This window comes from Saccopteryx leptura, chromosome 5, assembly GCF_036850995.1.
Source record: "Saccopteryx leptura isolate mSacLep1 chromosome 5, mSacLep1_pri_phased_curated, whole genome shotgun sequence".
Lineage (NCBI taxonomy): Eukaryota > Metazoa > Chordata > Mammalia > Chiroptera > Emballonuridae > Saccopteryx > Saccopteryx leptura.
Genome location: NC_089507.1, coordinates 162,138,497 through 162,150,813, shown reverse-complemented (window position 1 = coordinate 162,150,813; position 12,317 = coordinate 162,138,497). Strand labels below are relative to the sequence as shown.

The window sequence follows — 12,317 nt, the reverse complement described above, 5'->3', positions numbered from 1 at the left end:
AATCAAGTTAGCAAGAGAGCAAGTTGATCAATCTCTATAATTTCAATGAATAATGTTCAAACCCAGGACCTGGTAGCATGTTAGACCTACAGGGCTCATCTGCTTTACAAATAAACTGCCCATCTGAGAGCAGTGGGGTGTGATTACACCAAAGGAATCTTCTGGCCAATACCTGCTATTTGATGATGTGGCTCTCACTCTTTGCTCAAACTACTTGGGTGTGTACTCGGCTCTGTTGCCCTCTAACTCAGTCTCTCCTTGTGGGTTTTCTTTGCCTACACACTGTCTTGGTGGAAAACTTTTACTTGAAAGAGAGGAATGGCCGCTTATGAACAGTGGGCTGCAAGGGCCTATATGAGCAGAGGGGTGTCAGTCCCTTCAGATCACACCAGATAAGGCAGCTCCCTGCGCCCTGAGAGGACAGAGCGTGTCTCAGTAGCGGCCCTGGGTCTTGTAGTTCCCTGTCACAGACTAAACCAGAAACCATTGTTTTTCATTCTTGGCAAAAATACCCAGAAACCAAGTTCTGCTCTAGACATAGTTGAACTCAGAGAGAATGTGAAGCAAATACCACAGGGTCCTTCTGCAGGAGGTGGTTGGGGGGAGAAGGGGGCGGTAGGTTCCTGAGCACAGAGAAAGCTCTCAGGAAACAGGTTGGGGTGAACATCTCTGTGGGCTCACTTCAACACTGTTGAAAAGGTCACAGCCAGGGTTCTTCCCAACTAACATTAACCACAATCGCCATTGTTCTGTTTCCGTGCACTAAGGCGGTGTGTGGTGTGGGGGAAGAAGTGGTGGAGGCAGATGTCGAAGTGGACATCAATAAAGCTACCCAGATGGGCACGAGACATGGTCCTGTCAGGTTTGTACTGGTCTGACATGGTCCATTTGCAGGAGTCCATTTTGAATCCAAACAATGCATTTTGGGGAAAGTTGTTTATCACAAATATTCATACTGTGGTTAGGGCTTCTTTGAGCTTGACAACCCTCCGAAATTTTAATGATTCCAAAATATAATAGTGCGTTGAAGACTGGTTAACAGAGCAATCATCTCCTCGGGCCTAAAAGAGGCCCCTGCAAGTTTCAACTTATCAGTAAAAAGCTCCCCAGCCTGGTGTTTAGAATTTTTTGGTGTTAAAAAAATTTGTTTCTTCTACTTTGCATTTTCTCATCATTCATATCTATATCTATATCATCTATTCTTATATATCTGTATCTACATCTTTATCTATATCTATCTGTCTATGGACATATTGAACTTGTGTACCGTCTTCTTCAACAGACACAGTGTCTTCTACCATCTTATTAACACTCATATACATGATAACTAGCTGTCCAATATGGTACCCACTAGCCACATGAGGCCATTTAATTATATGAAGTAAGGTGAAATAAAATGTATAATTTATTGTCTCCATCACACCAGTCACAAATCAAGGGCTCAGTAATCACATCTGGCTAGTGATGACCTACCATATTGAACAGTGTAGATATTGAAAACTACCATCATCACAGAAGATTCTATTCAACATTTCTGCTTTACAAATAAATATTTTACACAAAACAGTTTTCAAATACATCTTAACGTGGATTCTCAAAAGGTATGCCGTTTACTTTTTTTGGCTTGAGCCATTTCCCAGCATAGCCTTGAACCATAAGAATGCAATGACTTGTAAATTCCATAGGGGAATGTGAAACGGCCCTCTCACTCAGCCATGCCTGCTCCTTCCTCCCTTCCCCTCACTCAGCCATGCCTGCTCCTTCCTCCCTCCCTCCACTCTTCTATCTTACCCTCCCCTAATGCTGTCCTCACATCACTAGAAGAGATAAGATACAGAGACAGTGTTCCTCTAATGGGCACAGGCCAGTGTTCAGAAAGGACAGGAGGAGAGACCTGGCAGGGAGAAATTCCATCAGGGGGTCTTTAACACTCTGTTGGGACTTCTATTCAGGAGGCAAGAGAAGCAATGTTTGAGTCTCCAAACCTAAAGGAAGGATACAAAAACAAAAGGTCCTATTCCTCCAGCTGCTGGAGCTATCAGCCCTGTCCAGAAATTAGAAATTGCCATCTTCTGAGGAGAGATATTTTCTGTAAGTCAAGTGTCAAGTGTCCTTGCCAGGGGAAATTGACACCCAATGACTAGTACATGAAATTATAAAGCCTAGCCCACTCACCTTCATTCTGAATATCCATCCAAACTTAACTCTTACTGTGAATGGGCATTTATTGAGACAGTGTCGCAGTTTAACTATCCTCTGCCCAGTCCTGGGTTCCTTCCTAAGTGTCAATTCTGAGAGGACTCCCAGATAAACATCATACATACTTACCTCCGTCTCAATAGCCTGCATCCCTTGGAGGCCAACCTTTCACATCCTTACACAGACATCTCACCTGTATTGGGAAACTCACTAACACAAATGACAATGTTAATAGGTTAAGAGAAAAACAATTCATGGAATTATTTCAATCCACCTTAAAAGGCATTTTCTAAAATGTACACCTCAGATACAATAAAAAGCAATGAAAGGTATATTTTTGGAAATGAGGATAAAATATCTTTGCTTGCAACTGAGTCTGATAAACCTAAAGGCCCCAAGATAATGAAAAAAAACCCCACCATTTATTTGGAAACACTATTTTTTTATAAATACCGAAATAAATAAATTAGACAGTTGTAAAATTAATTTATCAAAAATTATTTATTCCTTCATGCAAAATAAAAACCCTTTAGAAAACAGGGTGAAAGGAAAAATTCTAATTTAGAATAACAACACAAAAGTTAGATTATCAGGAATAAATTTGGCAAGAAATGTATGTGTTCTGTGTGCAGAAATACATGATTAATCCTCTTATAAAAGACATAGAAAACGCCAGACATTTCCCCAGAACGCTCTATATTTAACACTCTCACCAATGATGTTCTGGTTCCTCACAAGTTTTCCTTGCTGTCTTTTTATTTATTTATTTATTTACTTATTTATTCATTTATTTATTTATTACTTTCCTCACCAGCTTTATTAAGTCGAAAGACAAATAAAGCTATATATTCCGAGTGTACAATGTGATGGTTTGATATACACATACCTTGTGACATGAGCATCACCATCAAGTTGATTCACACACCCATCACCTCACAGAGTTACCTTATTTGTGTGTGTGAGAACCCTTAAGACCTGCCCTCTTAGCGAATTTCAAGTACACACCACATACAGTGCTAAAACTACAGTCACCATGCTGTACCAACACTATCTCTTGTCTTTATGATACTAGCCATCCGAACAGGTTATTTTATTTAAACCAAAAATATTTTTTGGTATTCAGGAAAGCAATGTTTTAAGTTTTTAGTATTTAAAAAAGTTCAGCCCTGGCCAGTTTGTTCAGTGGTAGAGCGTCGGCCTGGCGTGCAAGGGGTCCCGGGTTTGATTCCCGGCCAGGGCACACAGGAGAAGCGCCCATCTGCTTCTCCACCCCTCCCCTCTCCTTCCTCTCTGTCTCCCTCTTCCTCTTCCACAGTGAGGCTCTATTGGAGCAAAGATGGCCCTGGGAACTGGAGATGGCTCCTTGGCCTCTGCCCCAGGCGCTGGAGTGGCTCTGGTCGCAACAGAGCGACACCCTGGAGGGGCAGAGTATCGCCCCCTGGTGGGAGTGCTGGGTGGATCCCGGTCGGGCGCATGAAGGAGTCTGTCTGACTGTCTCTCCCCGTGTTCAGCTTCGGAAAAATACAAAAAAAAAAAAAAAAGTTCAATAGCTGCTTTGTGAATTTTATATATGATGCAGAAAATTGATAAGCTTTTGTTTGACATAGATTGCATTATATTTGTTTTACATATCAAACTTAGAAAATAGGTCCCTGTTAGTACTTTGACACAGAACGCTGTATTTTTAGGGACAGATTACTGAAACTAAGCAGGACTAGACTATGTTGTGTTGCACTTTAAGCACACTGAAGGGACTGCCCAGTGAAGGACCAGAAGAATTCAAGACAAAGTGATACAGTGTGTACCAGAGTGGTGTTCACACACGTCCAGGTCTCCCTAGTAGAGAGGTCAGGACCCTGCAATTACTCCTCATGGAAGGCTGGAGATAGAGAGCAACACATGTCACGGCTGGTCTGTGAATTTAAAGGCAATCTAGTTTCCTATTCTCTCTCCCCTGCTGCAATGATCATCAGATAAACAAGGAACAAGAACACTTGAAGGATTTCCACACTGACTCTTTGATTTAATGTTCCTGAGTGTAGACACTCCCGGCTATTACCCAAGACAGTACCTAGATGGTCATGTCCGAAAGGTGTGTTCCCTGGAATGACAGGGCTGGACAGGAAAGGGAGACAGGGCTCCCAGGGAGGCCAAGAGTGAGCCATTTCACATTGCTGTGAGGGTTGGTGACTGTCACTCTCCGTCTGAGACAACACAGCTTCTGTCAGGCTCCCCCTCTGTCCCATTCTGTGCTGTCTCCTATCAGAGGTGTCCCCTGACCCATGCCTTCCCTCCTCCCCCACATTACTGCTTTCGGTAAACTAGCTGCTAGTGATGAGGATGACTTTCTTCTCAGGGCGCCTTGGCATTTAGGCACATGTGTGCTGGCAAGGACACAGCCCCAGTAGGAAGGAACTGAATGGACCAGCTTCCCCGGGGGCCTTTCTGGCTTCCCTGTTCAGTTGAAGTCATTTTCTCTATTGACAAGAAAAGACAGTGGGTCCACAAGACAGCAAATCACTCCTGATTACACCTCCCACGTGAACTGTTTGTTTTGCTTATGTGGCATAAGTGGGAATGTCAGACTGACACACGGTGGGGCTCTTCTGCAGCGGGGAAGCTCAGCAGAGGTGAAAGGAAGAAGACTGACATGGGTTTCTGTTTTCTTTTTCTCTTGGCGCTGAGCTAGGAGGTCACCAGTTTGAACGGGGAGCCATCTGTGTCTTTTATCAGGTAAGCCCACCTTCTGGGAAAGTTGTGCAGTCTAGTTCCCAGGTTATGCTCAAGTAAAATTATTTTAAAGAACACACTCACCCTATTTTAAGGGAAACAGTTTAGAGTGACTTCCTTCAGCATATGTGAAGCCAGTTTACAGGAACTGTGAAGTTAATATAATTTAGATTACACATTACTGGCAGAGGTTCCTTAGCCAATGACTAGCCCTCACTGGAAAGAGTTTGGGCGTTAACATGTGGCCAGGGTTTTCTGTGCCTTTTCACTTTGGAGGTGCTGCCGGATCCAAACAAGACACTCGCTGGGTGACTTTGGGGAAGTGACTTGTTTGTTCACCTTGTCAGCTATGTGTAAACAATATCAGGCATGCCTGTGAATGTACTAGAAAAATATAAGGGTCTTGCATGATTCAGAACTAAAAGTTAATAGGTTGTTTTTGCTGTTTTCTAGGTCTCTGGTCTCTCTGTCCCTCAGGATCAATGATGGACCAAAATGAAAGCAGTCACTCAGGTATGGAAGTGACTTTACCTGTGCATGCTTAATTTCCCTTATTCTGTGCCGATTTTATATGTAGATCATGCTATCCTCTCTAAGCAGAATGCAAGCTATTAGCTGTTTATTCTTAAGGAAGAATCATTTTACACTGCCCTTTCCAATATAACCCCGGTCCAGCCACTGTATTAGCTGTTACGACCACACCCCTGACCAGCTGAGATAAGGGGAGCGCTCCCTGGCCTTGGAGTAGAGTCAGGGTGCTTAACCCATCTGGGGGTGCAACCCACAGTCTTGGCTCCGAATCTCCAGTTTCAATAAACCTGGTCTTCCAGAGGGCCAGGCGGAGTGATTCAGGCAGGCCTTGCACGATGACACCCGTTTCTAAGTCCCTCTCCTGCCCCACCCCACCCCCAGTATGTTTTCCTAGGATCCAACGTGGTAATACGCTGCAGTCTTAGAGAAAGCCAGATGTTCAAAAACCGTGATTACTTTCTTTTATTTGATCATGAAGTTAGTTTCTATTTCCCAAATGCAAAATATCGCGAGAATATCTTTTCCATGAGTGAGGATAACTCCTGATCATTAAAAATATTCCATCGACATGATATGTAGAATAATCACACTTGCGCTTAACAGGGCCATGTATGAAGAACGAGCCTGGCCAGGGGTCAGAGCTGAGGATTATCCTGGTGGGCAGAACAGGAACCGGGAAAAGTGCCACCGGGAACAGCGTCCTCGGAAAGAGAGCCTTTGCGTCCCAGCTGTGCGCCCAGCCCTACACTAAGACCTGCAGCGCCAGTGGGGGCAGCTGGGGCAACAGAGACCTGGTCCTGATTGACACGCCAGACATGTTTTCTGGGCCCGGCCACTCTGATGCCCTGCACACAGAGGTGCACAGGTGCTACCTGCTCTCGGCCCCGGGACCCCACGTGCTACTCCTGGTGACACAGCTGGGCCGATTCACCAGCCAGGACCAGCAGGCTGCGCAGAGGGTGAGGGAGCTCTTTGGAGAGGATGCCCTGGGACACACAATTGTCCTCTTCACCCACAAGGAAGACCTCGCTGGGGACTCCCTGATGGAGTACATCCACAACTCAGACAACAAAGCCCTACGCACGCTGGTGGCAGCGTGTGGGGGACGAGCTTGTGCCTTTAACAACCAGGCGAGAGAGAGTGAGAGGGCTGACCAAGTGGGGGAGCTAATGGGTGTGATTGAGGGTCTGATGATGGAGAAGAGGGGGCCCACTACACCAATGGGCTGTACCGCCTAGTGACAGGGCCAGCGTGTGGGCCCGAGCAGTCAGAGGAAAGAGTAGAGGATTTCAGAGGGGCTCTTATAAAGCACATGGAAACTCAGAGACGTCGCACAACTGAGGCCAAAGAGAATTGCTTAAAAAGAGTCCTAGACAAAATATTAGTGTGGATTCTATTTTATATTCAGTTGTTTGTCAAATTGTTAATTCTCTTATTTTGTGTATTGCTCAGAATATGCTGTTTTTCTTACTGCTTACTCTGTTGCTTGTGCAGTTTGTTCTGTAGCTCACCATTAACTGTGCGCAGAAAATTAATGGTAATTCCTGGACGGAACATTGGTCTGAATGCAAGAGTCCTGGAGGACAGTGATGGACCAGTAACTATCACTGTGATATAGAGGGTGAGTCACCGGACCTCCTCTATATACTGTGGTGCCTGACGTCAGTCAATGCTTCAGATGCTGCAAAGTGTTTAAAACATTAATATCACTTCATTTACTAATGAACAAATTATTATAAAAGTTACTGTTTGTTTTGAAATAAAATACGAAAAATGTTTGAAAGCTGTATACATAAAATTTCTCCCATTTGCAAATATCTAAACCAATTTTATGTTCTTAGAAACTGATTTTTTTATTTAAAATGTTATGATATCCACTGAATTTTAAAAAGATAAAATTTCTACTGAATGTAATAACAATAATGAGTCCTGTAAAGTTCCTGAGATCACATTTTTAATACTGTTCTTTCAACAATGAAAACAATTATGCCCACTAACAACATATATCACATTAACATACCTGGTGACTGTCATGGGCAGACCCAGAGAAACACTGGGTACAAAATTAGTATCAAAGAAAGTGGGTATCGTTAACATTTATCTACGAGAATTATAGCAACAGAGATGGCCACTTAATTAGGGACTTGGGAGAAAGTCAAGTGCAGGAACCTCCTATAAGCTGTGGACACAAGACATGGAAATGACAAGAGACACTGCTGGTAACAGTGAGGAAATTGTGCCCTAACCCCAAGGGGGTGGATGAGAACTGGAATCCAGATGGAGAGTTGGGTAGAGAAGAAGGTGTGATGTCTGGCTTAATGTTGCAGATGACTTTACAGGGAGAGGGCCGGTAAAACAAACACCAGACCTTGCTCTTGTGCCCAGAAGGAATCTCCTGCTTGAACTTCCATTGGCAGAAGCCAATCAGAAGTCAGACAGCCAGAGATCCCACTGATCTTGTCCAATTGGACAAGGGCCTCAAGGTCTAGACCAGGGATCCCCAAACTTTTTACACAGGGGGCCAGTTCACTGTCCCTCAGACCGTTGGAGGGCCGGACTATAAAAAAAAAAACTATGAGCAAATCCCTATGCACACTGCACATATCTTATTTTAAACTAAAAAAACAAAACGGGAACAAATACAATATTTAAAATAAAGAACAAGTAAATTTAAATCAACAAACTGACCAGTATTTCAATGGGAACTATGCTCCTCTCACTGACCACCAATGAAAGAGGTGCCCCTTCCAGAAGTGCGGCAGGGGCCGGATAAATGGCCTCAGGGGGCCGCATGCGGCCCACGGGCCGTAGTTTGGGGACCCCTGGTCTAGACCGTTCTTACTAAATGCTAGTCTTGCTAAATGTTAAAATATAACACAGTATGTTGCAGACCAGCTATAAAAAAGATTGAGGTTGACAAGAACTCATCCTGGGTAAGTATGGCCAACTAAAAAACAAAGACATCAACATGAAATTGACTAAATAGTGTATATAAGCAAGTGCTAAACCTCCCTTCTGAGAGACAAAGCTTGGATATGAATCCTGTCTCTTTACCTTGATGCAAATAAATAAAACTCACTTGTGACAACCATGTATCCATCTTGAATAGAACAACCCAAGTGGCGAACCCCTTGAGTTTGTTAACAAATAGATCACCCCCTGGGACAAAGAGCTAAGGTGAAGGAGGATAAAGTGTGGATCTGCAGAGGAAAATAAAAAGTATTTGGCACAGAAGAGAGTTTTAAGTTATACTCAGGGCCATTTTAAGTTAGGATGGTGCCTTAAAAAAGAAAAGAGAGAAAAATGGTAAGAATATTTAGCGACATCCAGGCCTCCATGGACCGCACAGCATCTTGCTGGAGAAGCCGGCTGCTTCCCTAACACAGCGCTCAGAGACGCAGACTGAAACCATGTGCATCAGCAGTGGTGCTCATGCTTGGTGCGTGCAGGAGTTCTTATTTGAATCTTCCTAAACTGAGTCTGTGAACTCAATGAGATACTATTGCCAGTGTATGCCAATATTGTCACTTCTTAAGTGTGCTGGCATCGTGGGGGTGGGTGGGAGGAATGAGTGGGAAAGATGCTTCAGGTTAGCTATCACTGTGTAACAAACAACCCCAAAGCTTCATGGTGAAAACAATAAGCATTTATTTTCACAGGAATCTGAGAGCGGAGCAGGACACGGTAGGTGGCTCCTCCTTGTTCTCTGTGGCTCCATCTGCAGCGCTCAGTTGGCAGCGGGAGAACCCACGTCCGAGTTGCCTCCCGTGCACGGCGCCCATGTAGGCTCTGCTGGCTGATGTAAGAGCAGCGGGGGGAGTGGGCCAGAGACTCCAATCCTCTTCATGCGGCCCCTCCACGGGCCACGTGGGCTTCCTCACAACATGGTGGCCAAGGTCCAAGGGCAAGCACCCCAAGAGAGCAAGGAGGCCTTGTCCCTAATCCCCCTCAGAAGCTACAACCTCCCACTGTTTATGAAAACAGTCACAAAGCCCATCAAATTTAAAGGCAGGGGACACACACCACAGAAAGAGTTAAAATCTAAGATTTCAAGAATAATAGATAGAATAGAGGATAGTGTTATGGCCATCTTCAGAAAATACAACCTACCATAATAACAAATTGTAGTAATTTAAGAAGAAGAAAAAATAAAATTTACCCTATTTCCAAAATGCAAGCCATATTTTATAAAGAATAGTGCATAAACCACTTAAATTTTCTTTAAATATATTCCTTCCAGCTTCTTTACATATGTTTTTTAAATTTTTTAATTCTTTTTAGAGAAGAGAGAGAGAGAGAGTGAGAGAGAGAGAGAGAGAGAGAGAGAGAAAGGAGGGAGGAGCAGGAAGTATCAACTCCCATATGTGCCTTGACCCGGTAAGCCCAGGGTTTTGAACTGGTGACCTCAGCGTTCCAGGCCGACGCTATATCCACTGCACTACCACAGTTCAGGCCTTTATGTATATTTTTAATGCATTCATCATATCTCATCTTTAGGTATTTTATTTTTTCTTCCTTTTTCTGATCTGATATATTTAGCCCTGAATAGTTTAATTTACTTTGCTAATTCATCAGCATAGATTATCCCCAAGGCCTCTGCCTGACGTCTCAGCTTCTCCTCTATGTCCTTGTAGACGGCATCAGAGAAGTGAGTCCCCCCATTCTCCTGCACCATCTTCTCTATCAGCTCCACCAGCTCCTGTACTTGACCTTCCCTCTCAACCTCATCTGCACTTGGGCTGTTATTGAAGCACAGCAGCGGTTCCCACACTCCTGGATGATGTTTCGTAGGTACATGTCTGCCTCTCCTATGAACTGACTTAGGCACTAACCCACCAACATATCTTTGTGTGTGAACAACACAATCATATACTTCATGGCTGCCTTCCCAAAGATGTGCTTGATCAATGCAATTGTTTTGTACTCTTCCTCCGTGAAGTGGCCCAGCTGCACAACCAGGTGATGGCATGAGGCCCAGAGTGGGGGAGGACAACACACAGGCTGATCTCCTCACAGGTATTCATCAGTGTCTCCTTAGTGTCGAAGAGCCCTGGGGTGTCCAGGATAAGAAGGTTCCTCCCCTTCCAGTTCTGCGTTGCTGTCTGACACTCCTTGGTAACAGGTTGTGCAGCAATTGTAGAATCAAATTCACTTCTCCCAAGGATGCTTTTGCTGTCGCACTTTTCCCATTCCCTGTTTTTCCCACCAGGACAATCCTCAGAGTGTTGTCCTGATGACCAGCCATGTTCTTGTCAAGAGGCTCTGGGGTGTAGGTGCCCACAAGTCCTTAAGGAAGGGAAGGAGAGGGGGAAAAGGTCAAGTTATGTAAGAGGGCAACATTCCTAAACCTCTTTTCTTCATTCTTTCCTCCCTGAAAATGTGCAATAGTCTATGACATTGACCTCAGTGAGAGCAAACATGACACATCTCAGTTACTGTGGAAGAAATAATAAAGTAGCATTTTCCCACAAAGGAGCACAAGGTCTGGGTACTTTCACAGGGAAACTCATCTAACCTTTAAACATCTGATCATCTCAGGGCTAACTAAGCTGATCCTGCTCATATGATATAATAAAGAAGAGAAACTTACAATTATCACAATGAATCAAGTATAATATTCATCCCAAAACCTAACAATGATTTCACCAATAAATAAAGCTATAGACATGTCTCATTTGGAAATATTAATACAAATTCTAAATAATTTATTGGACATTAAAAAACATAATGCACTATGATGAAGTGTGACTTCTTTTAGAAATACTGGGATGGTTCAAAATTAGAAAATTGATTGTCACAACACATCCCATGTTAATAGAAGAAGAAGAAAATTAACTAGATGCAGAAAGGTCATTTGACAAAATGCAACACTGACTCGTGCTGAAAGCATTTCATAAGATTGAAATCAATGGATACTTTTCTAACATGATTTTATATAACCTAAATTAAAGTTTTCTTGCCATCACTCTTTTTTTCCTGCAGGTGATAAATAGTAGGTTAGAAAGTTAAATAGTGGATCACAAAGTTAAAACAATGGGTTACAAAGGTCATTTGGATGAAGAAAAAAGAATGATCTGACACCATCAAGAAAATGAACAAGGAGGTTGGACTAGGTCCACCAGGAGTCACACATTGTAGTTTCTATAATTACAGCAGAACAATGTTGGCTCACGAATGGAGAGATCAGAGAAATGAAAACTGAAAATTCTAAAATAGACCAAGTTAAACATATGATATTATAATATATGCACTTATAGTCACTTCAATTGCATTGTGTTACAGATTTCGAGGGCAGCATCTCACATCCATAAGGACAAAGACGGTTAGTAGAGTGACTGTGGGGTAACCGTGGAACCACGTAGAAAAGATAAGATGGCACCTGTGCCTCACGCCACTCAACTGCCATGTGGATGAGAAGTTTACATGTAAAATCTAATCCATATAAATAATAAAACAAACATGGTTAATCTCTCTGTAAGCTGGTGTTAGGGAAGATATTTCTAAGATTTGAAATAGAATGAGGGCCTGACCAGGTGGTGGTGCAGTGGATAGAGCATCAGACTGGGATGCCTAGGACCGAGGTTCGAGAACCCGAGGTCACTAGCTTGAGTGCAGGCTCATCCAGTTTGAGCAAAGCTCACCAGCTTGGACCCAAGATCGCTGGCTCAAGCAAGGGGTTACTTGGTCTGCTGAAGGCCTGCAGTCAAGGCACATATGAGAAAGCAATCAATGAACAACTAAGGTGTTGCAATGTGCAAAGAAAAACTAATAATTGATGCTTCTTATCTCTCTGTCCCTGTCTATCCCTCTCTCTGACTCTCTCTGTCTCTGTAAAAAAAAACCAACAACAAAAAAAG

General features: G+C 43.4%; 1 protein-coding gene and 1 pseudogene across 1 annotated transcript; one reads left to right on the top strand and one right to left on the bottom strand.

Moving 5' to 3' along the window:
• Positions 1–12,317, bottom strand: part of LOC136406420 (GTPase IMAP family member 9-like) — a 421,274-nt pseudogene that overhangs the window by 408,065 nt on the left and 892 nt on the right.
• On the top strand, positions 5,180–7,379 carry LOC136405461 (GTPase IMAP family member 2-like). Its single transcript, XM_066384892.1, is given in 4 exon segments — positions 5,180–5,237; positions 5,383–5,442; positions 6,064–6,666; positions 6,669–7,379. Coding segments are annotated over 3 exon segments (1,044 nt in total). The 5' UTR covers positions 5,180–5,237; positions 5,383–5,411; the 3' UTR covers positions 7,079–7,379.